Source organism: Leptosomus discolor, chromosome 12, assembly GCF_034619465.1.
Source record: "Leptosomus discolor isolate bLepDis1 chromosome 12, bLepDis1.hap2, whole genome shotgun sequence".
Lineage (NCBI taxonomy): Eukaryota > Metazoa > Chordata > Aves > Leptosomiformes > Leptosomidae > Leptosomus > Leptosomus discolor.
In genome coordinates, this window is record NC_141402.1 from 17,192,692 (window position 1) to 17,214,533 (window position 21,842).

General features: G+C 36.7%; 1 protein-coding gene across 3 annotated transcripts in view; it reads left to right on the forward strand.

The window, feature by feature from the left end:
• Window positions 1-19,822, forward strand: part of LUZP2 (leucine zipper protein 2) — a 201,006-nt gene extending 181,184 nt beyond the window's left edge. For 2 of the 3 annotated variants that reach the window (XM_086472208.1, XM_086472206.1), the window contains 3 exons: window positions 7,681-7,767; window positions 18,488-18,565; window positions 19,254-19,822. In XM_086472208.1, coding sequence (XP_086328334.1) covers window positions 7,681-7,767; window positions 18,488-18,565; window positions 19,254-19,358 — 270 coding nt within the window. In that variant the 3' untranslated portion in view covers window positions 19,359-19,822. Of the gene's footprint in view, window positions 1-7,680; window positions 7,768-18,487; window positions 18,566-18,925; window positions 18,929-19,253 lie in introns of all 3 variants that reach the window. The other variant, XM_086472209.1, reaches the window with a different exon arrangement.
• Window positions 19,823-21,842: the final 2,020 nt, after the last annotated feature.

Below are 21,842 nucleotides of genomic sequence, written 5' to 3' on the forward strand. Positions count from 1 at the left end.
TTGACCACAGAGTATTTGAAAATATACAATAGTTACTGACAAAAAAAAAAAACAAACCAAACACAAAAGATTAATACGTGCTCTGGAGAACTTGCAGTGACCTTCAAATCTAAACATCAGCAAGTGTAAAAACAGTTTGTTCAACATTAACTGTGTCTTCTGGAAGAAACATAAGAAAATACATACCAAAAAGAAAAGAATCCATCACTTTCCAGTTCTCATGAAATTGTCACATTGTGGGACTTATAAAATGATGAGATTTTTTTTTCCATAAAAAATGGAAATACTTTAAAATATCATAATTTATTGAATTTTCTTTTTACATTGTCAGGTAGAAAGAATAAGAACCAGGACATTAGCATGACCTGATCAAAAAATTAATTTTTTAATTTGATGGTTTATATTAAATCTCAGTCTTGTGTTATCTCTTTCTTCTCTCACACTTGTGCACACATATACACACACACATGCAAGTGTATCTAAATATTTTATTTATATCAAGACTGTATATCATACTATGTTAGATATTATAAATTATATACGCACACATGTAGCGTATGTGTGAACTAAGCACTACTTAAAACTACTTAGGTTCTTTATGGTGGTCATTACCCAATAAAACAAAATTTGGACTGTAAATGTGTAGCCTCACTGGTTTCTGAAATTGTGTGATATATGGGGCTCTCTTTAGAGTTTAATTTTCCTGAACAGCCTGCTTAACAGCTGACTTCAATAATGTCAGTTTTTCATTATCTCCTAAGTTTCATACAGATATATCCATGTCTGCTGTGTGACAAGGAGACGGTGATGTTTTGTCCTCAGCTTAATGTAGATTATTATTTATGGGTTTCACAAGGAAAAGTATTTCGAAGTTTTGCTTTCAGTTAATTTAGGTCATTTTAGCTCTCTTGTATAATCTTACCAGAATTTAATTTTTTTTTTTTTTTTTACTTTTGCTTAATCTTCTCAAAATATGTGACTTAGTATCCTCTATCTTGTTTGCAGTTAAATCTAAGTAAATACACCATTTTGACTCTGTGTTTAAAACCGAGGTACAATGAATCATCGCAGAGTTGCTCTTACTGATCCTGAGAAAACTGACCGTGTACATTTTCATGAGGTTTTTTCCCCCCCTGCATGGAAATATAAATAAGAAACTGCAGTTGTTACAAGGAAGTGAGGCAACTGAAAATGTTGGTTTAAGGTTCTACTAGAAAAAAATGTATTTAAATTATCTGAAAATGTAACGCTTTCAGAAGAAGCTGTATCAGGAAAAAGCAAGCAGGATTTAGAGCACAATAATAAACAGATGTGGCTTCTTTTTTTCTGTGCATACCTATGTCTTTTAAATTGGCACCCACTGCCTATTTAGATACCCTAGAATAGCTCTCTAGCTATTTCTGTAGAAGGGCACTGCTCTCCTACAAGTCCTGCCTCCTTTACCAGCCCCTTGCAGATGTATTGGAGGCATGTGGGTGTCAACTGAAACACTAGCTGCCTGACCATAGTTAATGGAGTTTCGCTCCGTACTGTAAGTGCAAACACATTTTGTATGTTATTAGAGGAGGGTTACACATTACTATTTTCATCTTCTGTTTCTGCGCTTATTTCTTATCTTTAAGCACATTTGTGAGTTTGCTACACATCATGCTGGACTCCCCTGGAGAAGAGACTTTGCTCTGGTCTCTGACAGTAGACTATCATCCTCCAGCTCTCTGGAGTTCAGGGAACACTGTACTGGCTCTCATGCAGAAAGGATATTCAGTTAGACAGGAGTTCCACTGGTTCCAGGTGGTTAGTAACTACTTTTTTCCCCAAGGAGACTGACTTTAAATGGAAGAATTAGGTAGTAGGAAATACTGCAAGCAGTGCTTGAAAACTTTGAGATCTCGTCCCTGGCTCCTGACAAATGAGACTTTTCAAATACTTTTTTTCTTTTTTCATTCTGAAGTAGTTTTTTCAAGAGAGGAAGGACCCCAGAACACTTAAAGAAAAATTTTAAAACAATAGTGTACATATAGTGTCCAACCTAATATACTGCTGGGAGACGGATGCGTATGTGAAGGAAAATTTTGCACTTGTAGTAATGTTATGAAAAGGGTGATTCAGGAAATTAACATCAAAATATGTCATCCATCATCGCAGATGATCTATTTGAAAGAACAAATCTTTTCCCTCTGATGGATGTTCAGCCATTTGAAGTTATTATGAATGTTCATCTATGAGAAACTCCATTACAACCAACACAAATGTGTGTGAAATGTGAAGAAAAGAAAATGTGGTCTTCTAGTATCCCTGTTAGACGTCCTAACATTTTTCACTTTTAATGGGAGTTACGTTGTCCTAGATTACTTGCAAAACTTCTGGTTGTCATGCCCAGTGCTCAGTGTTGACATAATATATACCACTAAGCAGCTATTTTCCGCCTTAAAGATATTTGAATATAGTGCAAATGGGAAAAAAAAAAAAATCAAGGGTAATTCTGTTTAATTAAGAAACAATATGTAGAAGTTTAAAGTTCTGTTACATTGTAGGATTTGCAGTCCTTTGAGAAGACTTTCTACAGATGTGTGTACAATTGTATATATATAATTGTTACATATAGATATGTAACTGTAGATGTGCATTAATTACAAATAAAAACTGTGCTATGCCGCTCCCACTTACTGTTGAATAATATTGATTGTGCAGTAGAGAAAAGCTAGTTGCCTCTACTGTAGACACAGACAAATATACGTATACAACGACCATCACTGTTATGGAAATATATAGGGTGATTACTGCTGTTAGAACTGGACTTCTCATTTATTTCTTCATGTGAGTTAAATTGTGGAAGATTTTAAATTCAGGATATAAAGAAATGTGATACGATGATTTCCTTTATACTCTACATAGATATTAATACATATTTATCTGTGATCTTTGTTGTGGAAAGATATAATAGATACTTGATTACTATAAAATATCTGACATTTGTAGGGCTAGGAGGGCAAGCCAAAAGTCTGCCATACGATCCAAAACGCTGTTGTGATCTTCTGTAATTGCAAATGGTGCTACTCAGAAAAGAAGGGGAAGGATAAGGTGACAGGATTGACACCTTTTTCTTGACCAAAGTAAATATGTGAGGTCTTACATGGGAGTTGGCCTGTGTGTGCGTGTGATAGACAGATAAAGTCCCTGGTTTCCAGGAGCAGTCAGACAGAACTGACTTTGAAAAAGAGGTATTTCTGGCTCTTGCACTATGCATCTTGCCCAGAAAAGCTCTGACAGCTTCATCCACCTGCTACGTACAAAACTGTTCCAGTTTTTCACAGTGAGCACTACAAATTCTTGAGCAATTTTGGGTATCCTAGACATGACAATAAGCCATTTCTATCCCAAAGGAATGCGACACCTCCCAGAAGAGCACAAACTGTTTGTGTGTGCTGGGAAGTGGGAATGACTCAAGTCTTTGTTGTTTCATGTTTGTAGCCCCTTTGCAGACCATCTGTTTAGTAACCGCAGCGGAGGCATGTGAATAGAAGCGCCCTTAGCCCAGGGGGTCTCTGATATTGGTCTCACTCAAGGTGCCAGGCGGATGTCACGCGGAGCAGCCAGGCACAGAGGCACGTCAGACAGGCTAGCAAGTCTTCACTGTAGGTGGTTTTTGAATGCTTGTAGATTGGGCCAGTGAAATCTTCAGTAGCAAAAAATGTGTTTCTGGGCAAATTCCAAGGATTTCTGTGTTGAAAGTTTATCACGACAGGACACAAATATGAATATCAGGATATTGCCCATTGTTAGAGAAAAATCATCATGGCTCTCATAGAACCGGTATTTTGGGGGATTTTTTTGGTTCTTGGGTAACATGAACTTGCAGCCTGCCAGAAATTGCTTAGTTTGTTTGCTTACATTGAAAAGGCCATGCAATCTTCCCGTTAGATCAGTATGAGTATCCTTAAGTATTTATTTTTACATGGAAATTGGATATCACTAGAAACCCTTAATGTAGAAAAGAATAATCTGTGAGAATCCAAGTAATGGGAAATAAATGCATTGATGGAACCCATATTTGTGTTGGCAGGTCATCTGGCAAGTAGTGCTGTCAATAGCACGCTGACGTCTCACAGGAACAAATGATGACTAGAGTAAGAGTTGTGCAGTCATGCTAAAAAACCATGTGGGAAGAAGAGAGATCTGATATGACTATTTCTAATATAGGAAAGAATTGATGTTGAAGTCGAAAAACCTTTTGAAAGATGAAATTCAGTTGACCTAATTTTGCAGTTTTATTTAGCAGCTGAGGACATTATAATAACAATGCATGCTGTGAGAAGAAAATTATTTGATATTAGAAATGAAAAATACATAAAGCGTAACTGAAGGAATTTTCAAAGGCATGAAGCAGAATTGGGCTCTGTCATTTATTCCAGTGCAGACTTTGGAAAAGAAAGAAATAATGAGTTTGGCTTGCTTCTCTGTCGTAAGTATTCTGCAAGTTTTGCTGCAAGCAAAGCGCACACCAATGGATAGTTTCCTCTGCAAGCATATAAGTTAAATGCCCTGTAAACAATTCTCTTATTTCAAGTATCTGAAATTCAAAGCTTGGTTTTTAGTCAAGCTTGTAAAGTCTCTCCAGGAAGATGCTGTAATTTCTAAATTTTTTCAAAGACAAAAAGATAAAAGGGTTGATGATCCTTGAAAAAAATGTTCACACGTGAAATGTCATGTTGAAAAGCTTTAAGGAGGGTTCAGAAAGCTTTAAGCAAATTGGGAAGGAGTTCAGAAACTGTTTCCAAATGGTTTCACTCTGGAATACTTGATAGAATTTTTATTAGATAAGCTGTCAGTCTAGTAAATAGGCTTCATTCAGACAAATAATAGCATAATCATTTTTTATTAGAAAAGATTATTTTTAATAACAAAGTATCTTTTTTGCAAAGTCTACCTTGGACTCCCACATCATCAGCATACAGACAAGTCTTCAAAAATATTAATTTTTATTTTTACTTTTTTTTTAAAAGAATGTAAGAAGTCAGTCTTAGTCTTAAAATGTTATAGACTAAAACTACCTACATAATATGGAAGACAGCCCTGTGCAGTTCTGGCCATAAGGACAGAACTCAAATCTACAGGACCCAGCCAGGGCCTTCTTGCCCTCTGTTCTGCTGTCATCCTTTGGCCTCTCCGAGAAACGTGGTGGTGTTTTAAACTAGAACTCAAGATGTGCAGATCAATGTCAGCATCAGGTAACAATATGAAAAATAACTGGATATGATGGTTGTGCAATAGCTGAAGGGATATGCTGTTTATCAGTTAGAACCCAGACAGGGAATGAAGCAGGCTCGTGGCTGCTCCCTAGCCTTGGCTGATGTCTGAGCAGTGCAGCAGTGGCAAATGACTTTCAAAGGCTGTTACAGACTCTGATCCTACTTGTTAAGGCAATCATATGAAAACTGCAACATTTAAAAAAAAAATCTGATATTTTGTTTTGGGAGAGAGAAAAGAGGACAACTTCTAGGATATAATATTGCACTTGACTAGTTTGAATATTAAAGAGGATAAGAATTGGAAATTGTCCTGTTTTCCACTTTCCTAGAGGTAAGAAATGCTGTAAACACTTGAAAACGTGACACTGGGAAAGTGCTTTCTTGATGACAGCCTCACCCAAATTTCCCTTCATTCTGTAGAAATTTGTACGTGATGCTGAGGAATCAGGTGTACGTGTTGTGTGTATAACTTGCTAAAGTGCAATCTTGAGCGCGATTCAGATTCTGAAACAAGAGGCACTAACAGGCGTTTATTCTCCTGAGCTAATACAGCTTCAAGCTGGTTGGTTTTCCTGGTGCATCCCATGTGGATTTACTGGTTTAGGTAGTCAAGAAACGAGGTGAATGTGTGTACTATCATTCACTGTACAGACGCTTCTCTTATTCGATGGGAAGGAATTTTAAGTTTGCAGAACTGTAATAATTTTTTCAGTCCAAACAGGCAAGTCACTCAATATAGGTATGAAACTACATTCATTATTTAACAAAACAATTATTTATATTAATATTTTTTGTTCTGTTTACCTCCTCGTCACTTTTTCTAGTGGTCAATTGCTCTATAAAACTTAACTCCTCACTGGAGGGCTGTTAAATAGAGACTACATTGCAAATAGTCATGAGCCAGGTTTGTTTTCTTCTCTTCTCCATCGCTTTTGAAAACATTGTATTTGTTAGTATAAGTGACATAAGGAAATGATGGTTCACGCTTTCAAAACTGGTGTTTGAAAGTTCTAACTTTTGTTTGCAGAGAAATTTGTTTGATCTATTCCCTGACCCCACCCATCCAAAGAGTTTCAGCATGTCTTGCAGACAGTTTGATGGAAGTCAGTTCCCTAAGGATAGTTAGAAACTCTTTATGATCTGAAACTCGTAACAAAAAGAGAGGCTCATCAATGCTGTTTTTTGGTTTGATTATTTGATTATTTTCTGGCAATATTCGTATCAGAGTAAGAATAAGTTATTGCCTTGGATTTGGGAGGTTTTGTTTTGTTTTGGGGTGGGGATTTTTTTAGCAAAGGTGTATTTTGGGAACACTTATAATTTTTAATGTAATTCACATTCCTTCCATGAATTTCAGTGGGCTTTGAATTAGACACCAGAAGATTAATGCTTCTTAAACAAATAATTCTGCAGAACAAATAACAAGATCAGCTCATGACTATCAGCAAATTACGGTGCACCCAGCTGTTTTAGTTACTTTATGTCTCAGCAGGGTATGTAGTTGTGATGTACAAGCAATGATACATGTATCAGGATATCCAGTTAAATTAGCAATACATTTTCCAGATTTTGTGGATCATTTCTTTTTGAAATAATTCCCTGTGATGTTATGCCATGGTCCAATGTTTAAGACTGCAATACTGTGAAGCTATCAAGGTAAATTAAAAAATACTGAGGTATAAATATATTGCGAGCTCTGTATAAAAAAGCAGTACATATCCTGTTCGTGTTCCTTTGAATCTTAAAAGTTGCAGGAAATATGGAAAAACATGCCTAAAATGGCCACTATAATTCACTGCTTATGTAAACTGATAGCATGGATTGTAGAGTAACCGCCCCACAAAGCAGTCTGTTTTGAGTGTAAGGAGGTAAGCGAAGGGCATGAAATGGAACACGTTTTGCCAAATCACAATGACACGAGGTCCCAGCAGGGAGAGACCGCAGACATCCGAAGTAAGCTACACCAGATCATAAACAGCTTCAACTCAGAGCCTAAATCTTTCCCAGAATCCACAAGTCAGAGGAATATAGTTCTACAAATGCTTTATTTCCCCCTCCTTTACCCAGCCCACCATCCCAATGTTTGCACAGAAGAAAATGGAATTTAATTTTTACTTCATTATGATCTTGCTTAGTAACGTATAAAACAATATGCCACCAAGTCACTTTGGCATGGTCAGTTTTCAGATAGAAAGTCTTGATTACTTACATGGAAGTAATCCTTTACAGTGGCGTGCCTTAATGGGAATGTATATTAAACATTCCCTTTATAAAATTTGCTGAAAATGCAGTGTGTAAAGTAGTTAACAGTTTGCCATATCTGACCTCTTGGTTTTTTGTTTTTATCCTGATTTTTCAAGTGTGACTTATCTATATTAACTATTTCTTTCCTTTTCTTTTCTTTTCTTTTTTTTTTATTTCCCACATCCAGCGAAATGCCTCAGCAGAGAAAGAGAATCTTCATGTCGCCTTGAGAAAGGAAGAAAATCAGAGCATCCAGGAGTGCGATTCTCAAGACGTAAGCTTAGCTCACCTAGAAATCAGGCTCTAATCTGGATTGTATGAAAACATTAGTGCCTTAGGCAGTGATGTGACTTGCTTTTCCTAGTCAAGCTGGTACATATATTTTGTAAGTCTGCATTAAAGAGCTGAGGACCAAATGCTGTTCTCTCTCAGTCTACGAAGCTATACTCTGGGTTTCTTCTAAATACTGCTTAATAGAACTCGTAGAGCTGTTGCAGGAAGGGGAGCAGTGGAAAAGTTGTACTTTGATGTTTAACCGTTTCAAGAATTGGCTTGTCCCTGGTTGAAGAGTCACTGCAATACAGCAAGATGCAGAACCTTGTTTACATATTGTTTCCGCTAATAACCAGGGACAGCTGTCACAGAAGCTTCATTTGATTAAACAGAACCCTCAGGGAGATGTAAGAGGTGACAGTGTAATAGCTGAAAGTATGTAATCTTGTCCACTGCCAGTCTAGGAAAGCCATAAGCTGTGTTTTTCTTGTGACACATCTGACAGAAAGCTAAATCTGCTGCTTTTACTGAGGCAAAACTCTCGTTCAAACAGCACGGTGGGAGCTGTTAACGGAAATCCCAAATGTATGTCTTATGGCTGCAATTATAACAACACAAATGAAGCAGGAAAAAACAGAAAGAATGAGAGAGACAAAATTTGTTGAGCAAGTGTATTGTCTGCTCAATAGTCCAAAAAGTATAGGGCTGCCTTGACTGATTTGCAGATGAGGTATAGAAGACAGCAGGAAAAAGCCTGTCACAACAGCTCTTGAGTGAGGTACTGAACACATTACCTTCCTCCAAACATAACAAACTCCTGTGGAGGTAACTGGGTAGCTTGCTGGCAGCGAGCATAACAATGTGTAGCAAGGTAACAAAAAGTTTGGAAAACAAATCTCATGTAATTGAGTATCCAACAAATTGTAAAAATCTCTACGTATTATCCATTTATTACAAATAAATTGCTAGTTTAATTATCAATTATAAGTGACTTCCCTTCTACGGCATCCTCTAGAGAGGGGCAGAGACAAGGAGAAATTGTGTATCCGGGAGAAAGGTTCATAATTTGCTGTTGTGCACTGTTCTTAATGTCTAAAGATGAAGGAAACTTCATCTCTTATTAATAAAAATGGAAGGGGGAGAAGAAAGAATAAGACAAGATTCGGAAGTTGGAGTGAACTCCATTTAGAGAAAGTTATGGAAATTTTGATGGAATATAGTTACTTTAGGTAGAGGCTGACTTTATTTAGGGTGAATGTTTGTGGAAAGAGGTTCAAGCAGAGGTTCAACTTTTTTTTTACAGAAGTGAATACATTAAGACAGGGAGCAAAACAAAAGTTGTTAAAGCATTTCACACATCAGGAGAGTGTTTAATTTCAGTATCAAGTAATGCAATGAAGGACCCCTAAATGATGTACTTCTCGATAAAATCAAGGATGTTATTTTGATCAGTGTGTGGTAGTGTCTTTTTGTGCCTCTGGCAACTAGTATTTTTAGCCATTTAGTTGGCATTGTTTGCTACTTGGTCTGAAAAATTTGAGAAAGCAGAAGACTCCAACTGGAGTTAGAAGTCTTGAGGAGTCAAACTATTTTTCATGATTCAAGTTAAATTGAAATCTAACCCTTGTCCCTGCCTTTGTCTAAGTAGCATTATAATTCAAAGAAAAATAAATTAGGCAATATAGCTAAATTTGAATAATAGGATTAACTTTTATATCATTTAATATCTTAATTATTTTGTTTTTAGACCAATTCTGTGTTCTATGGGACTCACATTTCCCATAGAATTTTAACATTTAAAGTTTGTTAAATCTGTATTTGACAAAACCTCCTGTATGGAGGAAAAAGTAGTAAAATTAGAGAAAACATACCATAGGGGTATTCAAATTCACTGTGCCTTGCTAGATAATGTTGCTTATTGGAAAACTGAGCAGGAAATAGTCAGTCTTGTCTTGCTTTTAAATATATTGCTGCTAGAAAAGCATTTTCCAATGGAAAAATGGGTATGTTATGGAGTATTTGTAGGTGCATTCTGTTTGCATTAAAAAAAGGTTAAGACACAAGAAGTGGGTACAAAATTTTACTGTGCTGTGCTTGCAGTTGTCTGTTGAAGGAATGAATGGCTTTGAGAGCCAAGTTACATAAAAGACTGTTAGGACAGCCACACCTCCAAGCAAGGAAGCCGTAAACAGTGTGGTATTTATCCCTATTAAAAACTTACAGATAGAGAAAAGACCCGATCTCTTTACATTAAGTGGGACTTTTAAGGTATAACTTTTTTTATTCATTTCCATGTTCAATTAGAAATAAAAACTGTTCTGTTTGCCTCTCATTAATATAAATGCAATTGATTGGTATGATTCAAAGAGAATGTCAGGAGTTAGTTCTGTGTGCAGGTAGCTGCAAAGCAACACCCAGCCAGAAGGATTTTGCAGGATCTTTGCAAAGATCCTCTGATTGTGTCTCTGATAAACAAGGTGTGATATATATTTTGGAAAAGTTACTGTAGTAAAGACTGACTAGAGAAGACCACGCAATGTTCCAGTTGTTAAGGCAAAGAAATAAATGGAAATAGCTAGTTGCTAGTCTCAGCTGATATTTTGTACTCTGTATGGCTAAGCGTCCCTCTCTCTGTCTCAAATTTGTAATCCTGTTGCAATTTCTTCTTTATGGTTTTATGCACGTTCATAGTAATTAATGTACTTTACATTGGTATGAGAACAAATAAGGATTTGTTAACAAATGGGAGACAGACAGGCCAAATTATATTAGCAAATTTAGAAATTAGATACTGCTGGTACCATACCTGTTATGAAATTTGACATGGGTCCTCTAGTAGCCAGAAGTAGGTAGGATATCCTGTAATATAACATTCTGATTCTTTCAAATCATCTGAAATTTGTCAAAGACCAAAAAAATCTTAACTTCAGTTTTCTTTTAAAAGTTTCGATTATTTAGATTACTTGTATTTTATTAGAGGAATCTTGTCGGTACTATGTTATCTTAGTTTTGTCTGGAGATGTTTTCCCTATGACTGGCTTGTGAAAGTCTCTGTGCGGAACCAGATTTCTGCAGAGCTCTTTTCCATGTACTGTTTCCCTTTTCCCTCTTCCCAAAAGCTTTTGGGAGTTTGGGTTTTTTCGGCTTTTACACTGGAATGTACTTTGTCCCTTTTTCATATCAAATAATTCCTTATAACACGTCATTTAAAACCACCTGTTTGGTAATGCTGAACCAAAAAAAATTTAGAAAGTGATTCTTGGTTCTCTGTTCTCATCTTAGGTTTCTTGCTCTTTGTCCTTGTAGGGTCTTCTTTGATGAATAAAAGTGATAGTGCTTTTATTTACTGCCTTAATTTCCTGCAGTAAACAAACACTGCGTGTTCATTAATCATTCCGTGACAGAGGACACTGAGTATTGGAGCAAAACTGGTACATGTTTCTAAGCAACCACAACAGCATCTTGCTTCACTTTTCTCTATCAGTTTCAATGGCAGAGCTTTGATCACGATGTACTCTCCCATTTCTCTCCCAAGGAAGTAGAGAGAGAAAAAAAGAAATCATCATTATAAAAAAATTTCAACCTGATAAAATTCTTAAAGTGAATTCGGTAATTCTGTTCCCTAAATGAGGACTATGAAGGTCATAAGAAGTTACATCATCTTAGTTTAACCATCCATGCAGTACACTGTGCTCTAAAACAGGAGAAGAGTATGAAAAACTGCATGTCTCTTATGAAAACATACATGCGCACTTCACACAGGTCTTGCTCCATATCTTTCTTCTAAACAACGAGGGTGAAAGGAGATTGAAATACAGATCTGTAATAAATTCACAAGCAAATCTGATAAAACATATCCTTGAATAAACTGTGGACACAACTGGTCTAATGACGACCAAGATATCTAGTTTCTCAGTTGACTGAACCCTGCCATCCTTTTCTCCCGTACCTGGTTTAGTTTCTTCAGAACTAGCTCACTACTTTCTCTTCCATCGTACTCTACAAACATCCCGCATATCTGCTGCAGTGCCCACTGATGCCAAAAGGAGGTCTGTAGTGATGCAAAGGGATGCTGAAGCTGCAATGTTTGGTCTGCTAAATCTGTATGACACCCTTTAGCATCAGCGGAATTATTTTCTAACTGTAAGAGCTGGATATAATATCATTTATTCAAACTTCTTAATTTCCTGTTCACTTGTGATACGTTGCACGATTATTTGAGTAAGAAAACCAGTTCTTATTTGCTGTGTTGATGCAATGGAATACCCTTCTAGTTATATTGTTCAGTGGTTTGCAGATCAAATTGCACAGTTTAATAGCCAAGGGACATGCTGAATTTTAACTGGCTTTTTGAAAATTCTTTTTAAATGAAGATGCACACTTGGCTGATCCACCTTTGTAATTTATACATCCAGCTGTGAACCTCTTCATCTCTGCTGTATAATTCACTGGGTGAACTGAATACGGTAACTTCTGAAATTTTGCATACTTTACTGATCAAGCTGCATATTTTATAATCAGAAATTCATACAAAGATACTTTGCTAATCAAACTGCACACTAAAGTGATAAAGGCAGCACAGTATTTAAAGACATATGCCTCACCTCAATTTTTCTGTCTTGTTAAATTTCTTGCTTACTGTTCTCCACAATTTTTCCTCTTGTATATATGACATGTATTGCTTAAAACAAAATGGCCTTGTGTGAAAGTTTTATTTTACAAACACAAACAGATCGTTAATGTGTTTCTTAAAGTTTATGTAGAGCAAGTAACAAGTGTTCAACATCACTTAATTTGCTCTAACTCTTTCTCTACCATGTAGAAAATCATAATACTTCTGTTGTGCTTAGTCATAAAAATTGTAAACGTTGGCCAAGCTAAATTTTAAGGAGACCTTAAGAAGGAATTATGCAATATGAAGAGTGAAAGGCAGTGAAAACAGTGAAATGGCATGGCCAGCTATCAAACACATTTGAATAAAAGTTTCCAGATTTTATCTTTCCTGAAGTCTTTTCCTTGGGAAAGGTTTAGCTTTCACTACTTGGAATTTTCAGCACTATGTGTTAGAGCTTTTAAAGTGGAGTGTTTGAATGTTAGATCCCTGTTGATGTTTTATTATAAAAATACAGCATATGTAATTTATTGAATATAATGTTTGTTTACATGCCTATTATTACAAAATATGGGAGACATACTGGGCATACCAGTCAGAACAAATTAATGGCAAAGTAAAGAATGCTTCCACACATAAAATGTAGAGATTATTCGATAAAATTAATTTATTCTGGGATCTATCTCTAATAGTTTGATACAACACATTAACTTTTTATAATTTTTATTAAAATAAGAAAATATTAAGGAACTGGGAGATGAGAGAGGAGACAGAACTCTAAGCTTCAGAGAAATCCATCTTTCTGGTTTGATTCAATTATTTGACTCATAAAACTACTTCAAGGACTAGTCATCATTTACTTATTAACTGTGTACTTGGAAAAAGACTGGCGGTGATTATAAGCATTGAAGGTTTGCTTCCTGAATTTAGAAAAAGGGGATTGCTTGTGTGTGCACATGCTAATGAAACTGGGATGAAATGTACTTGATTGAGAAGTGTTTAGGAAGCTAAGGAAGTATCTATAGCAGGATCCCTCTTCATCTTTGATGAACCTATAAATGTGACATCTGTAGTTAAAGCTTTGGTAAATGGTAAGCTTAGGTGGGCAAGGAAAACAATGAAATGGTCCAAATGCTCCTTCCAGCCTCGTGACGTAAGCATTGTTTGTGGCCAACGAATACAGCAAACTGTAATTGAATCTCCAAAACATCCATTTAAAGCATAACAAGAAATTGGAGAATTAAGAATTAAGTGTAAAAACACATTTAGCTTGCGTTGTGTTTTAAATGCCTGTATGCCACATAGGGTTTTGTGAAATATTTGGAATTACAGTAGTGTATTGCTGTAGGGAACATAGGGATTGTGCGTCTGAATGGGACCACGACTTAGTCTGCCGTCACCGTTCCCTTTGAAGCTGCCACCCTCAGCCTCCTTAAAGGAAGAAGAAAGCACAGAATGTAGTTAAGGACAAACTGCCCGTTTTGTTCTGAATGCCAGTGGCAGAAAATAGACTTCAGTAATGAAGTTAGAAAAGTGTTAGAATATTGATAACTGTTTCGCTGTCAGTTTCATTAAACACAAAACAGTATGCTCAAGTATTTTTATCATGCTCTTGCATTAAAAGACACCTTTTTGCCATGCTAACAGTAATCTGCACTGTTTTTAATGTTGCAATATTTTGCTTATTGATATTTTTCAGCTAGACCAAAGCATGTGTGTAGAATTATCTTCTCCTTACTTTATAGCTTCCCAGGTATTTAGTCTTTTCTGCCTCTGCCATGTCCTCTGCCTTTTGATCTGCATTCTTTATCTACCTATCCCTTCAGGCTCAAACAAGAAAATAACCAACGTTATTATGTTGTATTATTATGTTGACCCTAGAGCCACATACTACACTTCTGGATGTCTGGAAGGACATTAGCTAAGGGACAAAGGGTAATCATCTAGATACAGTGCCTTCATTTTCCTCTGGGTATTAGACATTTTCCTATTTTTTTAAAATTTTTGGCATGTAGCTGAAGAGCCTGGCTGAACTTCTCTGGAAGCTCTAAGAAGGGGAATGGGAATGGTTTCATATTTGTTCCAAACTTTAAATAGTTACACTGAGGTTGAGATATGAGACTGCATTGCCTCCTGAGTTACCCGGGGCTTGTTCAGATGGTGACAGAACAGTAGTGCCTGTTCCCTGCCTTCCCATGAAGCCAGCACAGATGTAAAAACTTACCTGTGACCAACAGAGATTATGTGCAAACAAAGCTCTTTCATCCTCTGTGCAATGTTCCCACTCTGCTCCGTACAGCTTCCTGCAAAACAGTCCATATTGTGAAACGTTGTTACACTTGGCATGAAAACCAAAGCATCCTTGAAGTGTTGCTGACAAGATTTTAAATTACATCCTGCTTTGTTACGATGGTACAAGGAGAGTCAATGGAGTTGCATTAAGCTAACAAGACTGACTTGAGACCTTTGTATCTCTGGGACTTGGTGCTTTCTGGGTTTGTTTGTTTGCGGTTTTTTAACCTTCTGAACATTATCTCTACTTCAAAGCTTTTAGTATTTTCTTATAGTCTCAGCATTTTATTAGCTTTCCTAGTAATAATCTTTTTTTAAAAATATTCATTCTTTGGAAGAACAGCAATTGATCTTCTCCGAGAGAAATGGGGAAAGCTGCTTTTTGCCCAAATGGATGTACCTCTCTACCAGAGACCATTGAGGGGAGTATCATTTTTGTACCAGGCTTCCTCTCCTTGGTGGTGCAAGGAGTGAAGAGTGACGAGGGGTGACGATAATGCACCATCTACTCTGTTCCGTGGTGTTAGAGGGTTTGTGCGTGAGCTGGAAATGTAAGTGTCCGGCGTAGAGGCTTTCAGCATCAGCATCTCCCCAGTCTGTTCCTCTTCCTCACTCTCCCATCTCCAAATGGGGCAACCAGAGCACCTGCTCTTGTGTGAGAAACGCCCAGGAACAAGTTTGCCCTCGCATCCCTGACATGCTGAAGTCTCGACTCAAAGCTTGGCAAAGTCCCAGTATCTCTTCCAGCAGGCACTTCTAAAATCTCATCTTCATAAAATAGAAAAACCACCGTGATAACATTTCAATTATTTTGGGGTTTTGCTAGTTTCCACCATGTCAAGCTATCATTCTGTATATTTGTAATTAGAGTACCTCTCACAGGACTGAATCTGACAGAAAGAGAGACTCGCACAGAAGAGCAAACAAAACAATCTTTCCACTGCTTGGTCTAGAGGGAACTAGCAAAAAAAAAAAAAAAAAAGTTTCATATTTGGCTTTTTTTTGTCTGTATGTCACTCATGGCTGTGAAAGGTGTTCTAGTGCATTGGGTTTATGTTTCCATGTTTGTCTGAGGTGGTCTTTACTTGAGGGAAAGGGGGGGTGTGTATGTGTGTATGTCTATGCGTTTGCATATGCATGTACCTGCACATATATATACAGGCACATAAATATGTGCATGTGTTTGTATATATGCGTGAGGGTGTGTATGTTTAGGTTGTGTTAAGCCCAGTTCACACTTATAGCAGGAGAAGCTTTTATACCCGTCTGTCTCAGCTTTAGGAACTGAACTGACTAAAAGCCGAGAGCCAGTGGACATACAAAGCCAGTCACAATTTTTGGCTATCGAGCTGCTGTTGACTGATGGCATATTGAACGTCATCACTGCTGTTGGATCCGTAATTTATTTGTTAATGATATACAAGGCTTCACCATGACAAGGAATCAATAATGAATGTTTTATGCTTTAACAACATGAAGACATAGGAGTTGCTTTGTTTAGAAAAAGGTCCTGTTCTACTATCTTTCTCCAGCAGTGATCCATAGGGTGCATTACTGAAAAGAAAACAACTGCAAGTGAACAAATACAAAATATTACAGGCATAAATTTTCACCGCTGTACCCTTACCAAGTTGTTCCTTTTTTGGCCTATAACATCTTTTGTCCTCAAGCTGCTCACCTAGATGTCTCTGAAACTCTCATTTTTTTCTAAACGTGATGAAGCTGAAAACATTTTTTAAGTCTAGCTCACTAGTAAATATATTAGATACAGGTCCTGCCAGACCATGCTTTTAAGCTTTTGAAGTATTAAAATTTGATTAAAAATGTCTGTTCTTTGTCATCTCACTCTTTAGTTTTTATCTAGATCATAAACCACTTATTTGATTTTTTTTTTGTAAGAGGAGTAGGTGTTTTATCAATAGATTGTGTTTTTTTAATGAATAGTACCCTGATTATTCCCTATAATGTAATATTAATCCAATAGCTAATTTTGTTTGCTATTGTGTATGGTGGGAAGAATTTGAGAAAGAATCCACGCCATCAATCGCTTCAACTGCACCATCTCAGAAGCCCTTCAGTAGCTTAAACCTGATGAAAGCCCCCCTGAAGTGCTATAAAATCCTTGGCAGTACCACCGTCTCTCTAGAAGCTTTCAGCAGGGAGGCAGCCGTCTCCTCTCCAAGTAGTTTTCTTAATAACATGTTTCATTTTCGTATTCACACCTGTTCATAGATCAACTTTGTTACAGGCAAGGGACTGTCAGAATTTCTCAAGTGCAAAAAATTAATGAATTTTCATCCCCCTTGTCAATCTCTTACTTTTTAATTAACTCTAGTCTAATGTTGTTTCTACTGAAAGGATATTTATAAAATTTCCTGATATTTAATTTGCATGTTAGGGTGTTTAGTTTCAGTGTTTTCTGCTGAATGGGGTAATTTCTATCATGTTGTGATTTAAGCTGCTATGGGATGAATTCAGATTTACTTTCCGGTTTCTTAAGAAAGCCCGTCCAAAAAACTGCCTCCAAATATACTATTTAAAGGGTTTTTTTTTTCCTCTTTTTGTTTATCATTCTTTGCTGTCCTAGAGACAAATAGCTGTTGTCCTACACCAGTGTTATCAACCATAATATAAAAAAAAAAAGTCACAGAATCGACAGCGAATGTTGTAGCGGATATTACTGTGAATTTCTTGTTGAAGGCATGCTTGCATTCATTCATTCCTATGAGCAAAGCTCATGTTCATATAATAATGATTTTTTCACCCTTTTTCATTAATATGTTGGATTATGTCTGATGTGTAAAAACCACTCTATCTAGGCCTGACTTATCTTCAAAAATCTTCAAGGGCTTATGCTAAACAGGAAACATTTCAGAGGAAGGGTTCTGTTAAAATTTAAAATAAACAATATTACTGGTATGTTGGAAAGAGTTTTGATGACTTAAAAAACCTCGTTTATTTTCACTTCATTTAAATGTATCAGTTTTAATAACAAAACAAGAAGAGAAATTCCAATGTGAACACATCTTAAAGTAATGACCAAAGATTATCAATATTTTACTGTATTTCACATTCTAATTTCTTCACTTATGGCATCATTAATCCCACTCCTGAAGGGACTTATTTAATTACAGCAGAAATTTCAGTGTTGGGTAAATCTCTACTTAAGACTTGTAACACGAGATCCCTTTGGTTCAAAAGTCTACCGTGTAATTAATTTTATTTATGCTCTTCAACTCTATTTTCCCTGCTACCAAAAAGCACATTGGCAAAGAAAATGACATTATTGCCAGAATAAAATGACAGCAATGAATCTAACAAGCTTTTCTGTACCTTGAGAGTCATGAGAGTTCCCCATTCAGGGATTTATTCTACATGTCCCTGCTCAGGGATTATTATACCCAAGAGATCTAGCAGTTTAGGCAAGAGAATAGCAATAGAGAAGGCCTAACTGCAATGCTAGTTTTCAGCTATTTGTTACTATTTTCTCACCTGTAACAGACAATTATAATTACTGATCTGTTCCATGGGACCATTGTAGGAGCAAACTTCACTTTTTGTGATGAGATTTAAATATGAGGAAAAAAGCTAGATTAAGTGTTAAATTGTTAAACAGGCAGTCACATTAGACTATTATAGGGCTGATGGGACTATGGGATTTGTATAGCTATGAAAACCTTGGTTTGTTCCATTTCTTCAACCAGGCTAAAAAAAAACACTGTGATTTTTTTATTTATTTGTTTGTTTATTTTTAGGAAAAACGTGAATATTTTAGGAAAAAATACAAAGTAGTTATCTGTGATATTTGTATTGACAGGTTGGCAAGACATGTTTGGGGAATCGCAGTAATTCAACGTCTCGTTCGAAGACAGCAGAAACAGAGACAAGCTTTCAGGTATTCTGTTTCTGAGGAATTCTTGGCTTTTTACTAAACGGTCTTGTAAAGAATGCAATTACTTGAAGTATATTTATGCCTTCCACACTAATGCTTTTGAAATAGAACTGCTTACTCAGCTCAGACTTTGACTGTACCTGATTGCAGTTCATTTGTTCAAAATGGCTTCTGCTTGGTAACAATTTGCAAAACTATTTCATACTTGAAGAGCTGGACTATCCTAGTAGTCAAATGACTTAATTTAATAATGTGATGTCCGTAGCCCTGGGAATAGGTGAAGGGCGAAATTTCCAAAATAATTGTATATCTGCAATTATGTGAAGCTGTACGCAGCCATGTTACCAGCGGAAAAGTCTTAAGCAAGTTGTGCACATGGGCTCTTCATTTGATAGACCAAGAGAAAAAGATTAAAATTGCCATGATTATAACGCAGCATCAGACTTGTACGGTTTTGCACTGTCAAAGGTTGTTAGAGGCGCTTCCTTTAGTAGAGATCCGAATCCTTTTCTAGACACAGTTGACAAAGATCATATTCTGTTATAGCAGTTTAAGGCTTATCCATCAGTTTAACAGAAATGTGGCTCTGTGGCACTATTGCTATGGATTTTTAACGTACTTTTTTATTTACTTATGTATGCGCACACCGTGTATGCAATGCTTACACTGATGCTATTTTCACCTTCAACAGAAGTTGCACAGCCCACCATGGACTAAACCTGAAGACAAAAAATCACCTGAAAGAAATGAGAAAAAATTTGAAGAGTCTGTTAGTACAAAAGAAAAAAAACTCTAAGCACTACTAAGCTACATTTAAAATGCCCATCACTTGCTTCCATCTTCGTATTCTTTTTAGTCCAGAGGCATGAAATGTACCAGGTTTCTAAAGCATGCATTTTTCACTATTTTATGAATGTTTGTAAATTAATCTAGAATAGACCGATTAGTACCTTCCAGCAATAATCCAAAATGGATGTTTGAAGAAATGCTTTGTAATACAGTCCGTTTTTCGAACTCTTGTTCTACCTGATCAGTAACGGCGTACTATAAATTAGTTTCTTTGTAAACAACAGCCATTCTCAAGTATTTTCTCAGTCTGTTCTATTTCATGTACCATTAGGGCAGATAAGGTTTTAAATCAAGTTAAGAATTAGGGGGCAGTTAATGTGGGGGAAAAAAGTATTTGTGTAAACATTGTAGAAGTACAATACAACTTAGAGCAACTGTAAAACCAGAGCAGCGGGGGTCCATGTATACTTACCTTTCAGTAATACAATTTCAAATCTGCTTACTTAAACAATAAAATATGTTTGTTTGTTTGGTTTTTTTTTTCTAGCTGCTGTCACAGCTAGTTCATTTCTGAGCACTGAAGCACTGACAGAAATGCTGAGTTAAAGGGCTGGAGACAGAGTCATGGCTTTTAGGATTCAAACAAAAATTTTTTCAGGTAGAACCAAGTTAAGATTTTATAGCCTAGATACCAGTCATGGGAAGTCAGTTCCATCCCTTATAGTTGTGGTGATCTCAACAGGAAATATATAATTTCAGTGGTAAAACCCCACTTTGTCCACTACCAGTGGCCCTAGGTCACTCCAGCAGAGGAGCATTTTGGTTGGGGTAAGCTCTGTGACTCCTAGGATTCTTCCAGTTTCTCACGGGTCACACGACCTATGACAAGAAAGCAGAAGGAAGGGAGGAGAAGGAAGAGTGAATGCTTTTGCTTCTTTGTGTGTATGTCATTATTGGTCTGATTTAGGAATTCATATACCTCATCTTGTTGAGATGAAAATCTTGCAAGAACTGGTGCCTTAGGAACAGAATTGCCTGATGCAATGTTTTTAGGCTTCTTGCACAAAGTGTTTTAAGCAGTTGTAACTTGTAAACTCCCTCTTCTTCGTACGCGCAGCAGCACGTTATAACTTTTACTAGTTTGAAAGTAATTTAGTTGTGTTAGTTTGCTTTTCCTCACCTTTGAATCAGTTTAAAAAGCAAACAGACAAATCTTCGTTTAGTGGTGCTCTCTGCTCCGGTTTTAGCTGTGTGTTCCTTGCTGGTGTGACTATTTCAAATCAATGTCTGGTATATGCTCCTCTACTGAAAGGTAGATATTGCAGAATAGTTGTTTTCTCTACCTGGAGAAATGACAACAATTTTAAAAAGAAAAGAAGCTCCTGACCTGACCAAATGATGGTGAAGTACTGCTCAACGAAGTCACACTACTGACAAAGAAAAGATGATCCATGTTAGGTGACAAAAGAAGTCAAATCCTGGGCACAAAAATAATCAGAAAAGACATCTCTTTTCACGTCTGATCCTAAAATCAAACATTATCCAACAGTACCTATCAAATACAATATGAATTTGTTTCAGGGAAATATGGGCCACATAGCAGACATTTGCTGCATTTCAGTTATAGCCACAACAAACCTGGCTGAAGACAGTCTGCTGTACTTCAGAATTTTCAGTGAGCAAGTGACTTGTGATCCTGTCATATCTACAGCTGGCACTAATTTCTAGCTAATGTCAAAACCAACATTTCTTTGCATAAGACACACCTTAACTGAAATATCTGAGGTATGGGCTGAAAAGGTCTCTGAAACTGTTTCAGTCATCTGTCTAGAAAGGACATGGATCTTCACGTACATATCTCAGAGGAATGAGGTAAGCTGTCCCACCTGGCGTTCGCTTCACCTTTCTAAAGAATTCAGCAGTGCTGACAGCATATATGCTATGGTTACAGCCACGTATTACTGCTGTGTCAAGGGATGGGTTGGGGTTGGGGTCCACAACATGAAAAAACTGAGCCATATAAGTCAGCAACAATCTAGCTTAATGTATTTAATTATTTTTTTTTTTAACACACATCAAACCAGTGGATGCTTGAGCAGCCCTCTTCTTTCTGGGAATGTGCGTTATTTAATTGATATTTCACCACCAGATAATTAATGTAATAAATCTATTTACCATCAGAAAACGAACGCAAAATGTGGGGTGGGTGGGGTGCTGTGAGGTTATTTTTTGTTTTGTTTTGTTTCCAAAAGGCTTATTGTTAGATGCTTTCCTATAGCCATGGGATTCTCATCTGGGGTATGTTTGCATGCCTGCCTGCTTTCCCTTTTGTATGTCCCTTATCCTAGGTGATGGTGAAGGTCAGGAGAGACTGAACTGAATAAAGCAACGTTGGTGAGGAGAATTAATCCTCTTGCTTTGGTTAAAGCTGTAGAAATCAATTATATCTAGTCTGAGGCTTTCTTGACTACCCTCAGATGGGACATTGATT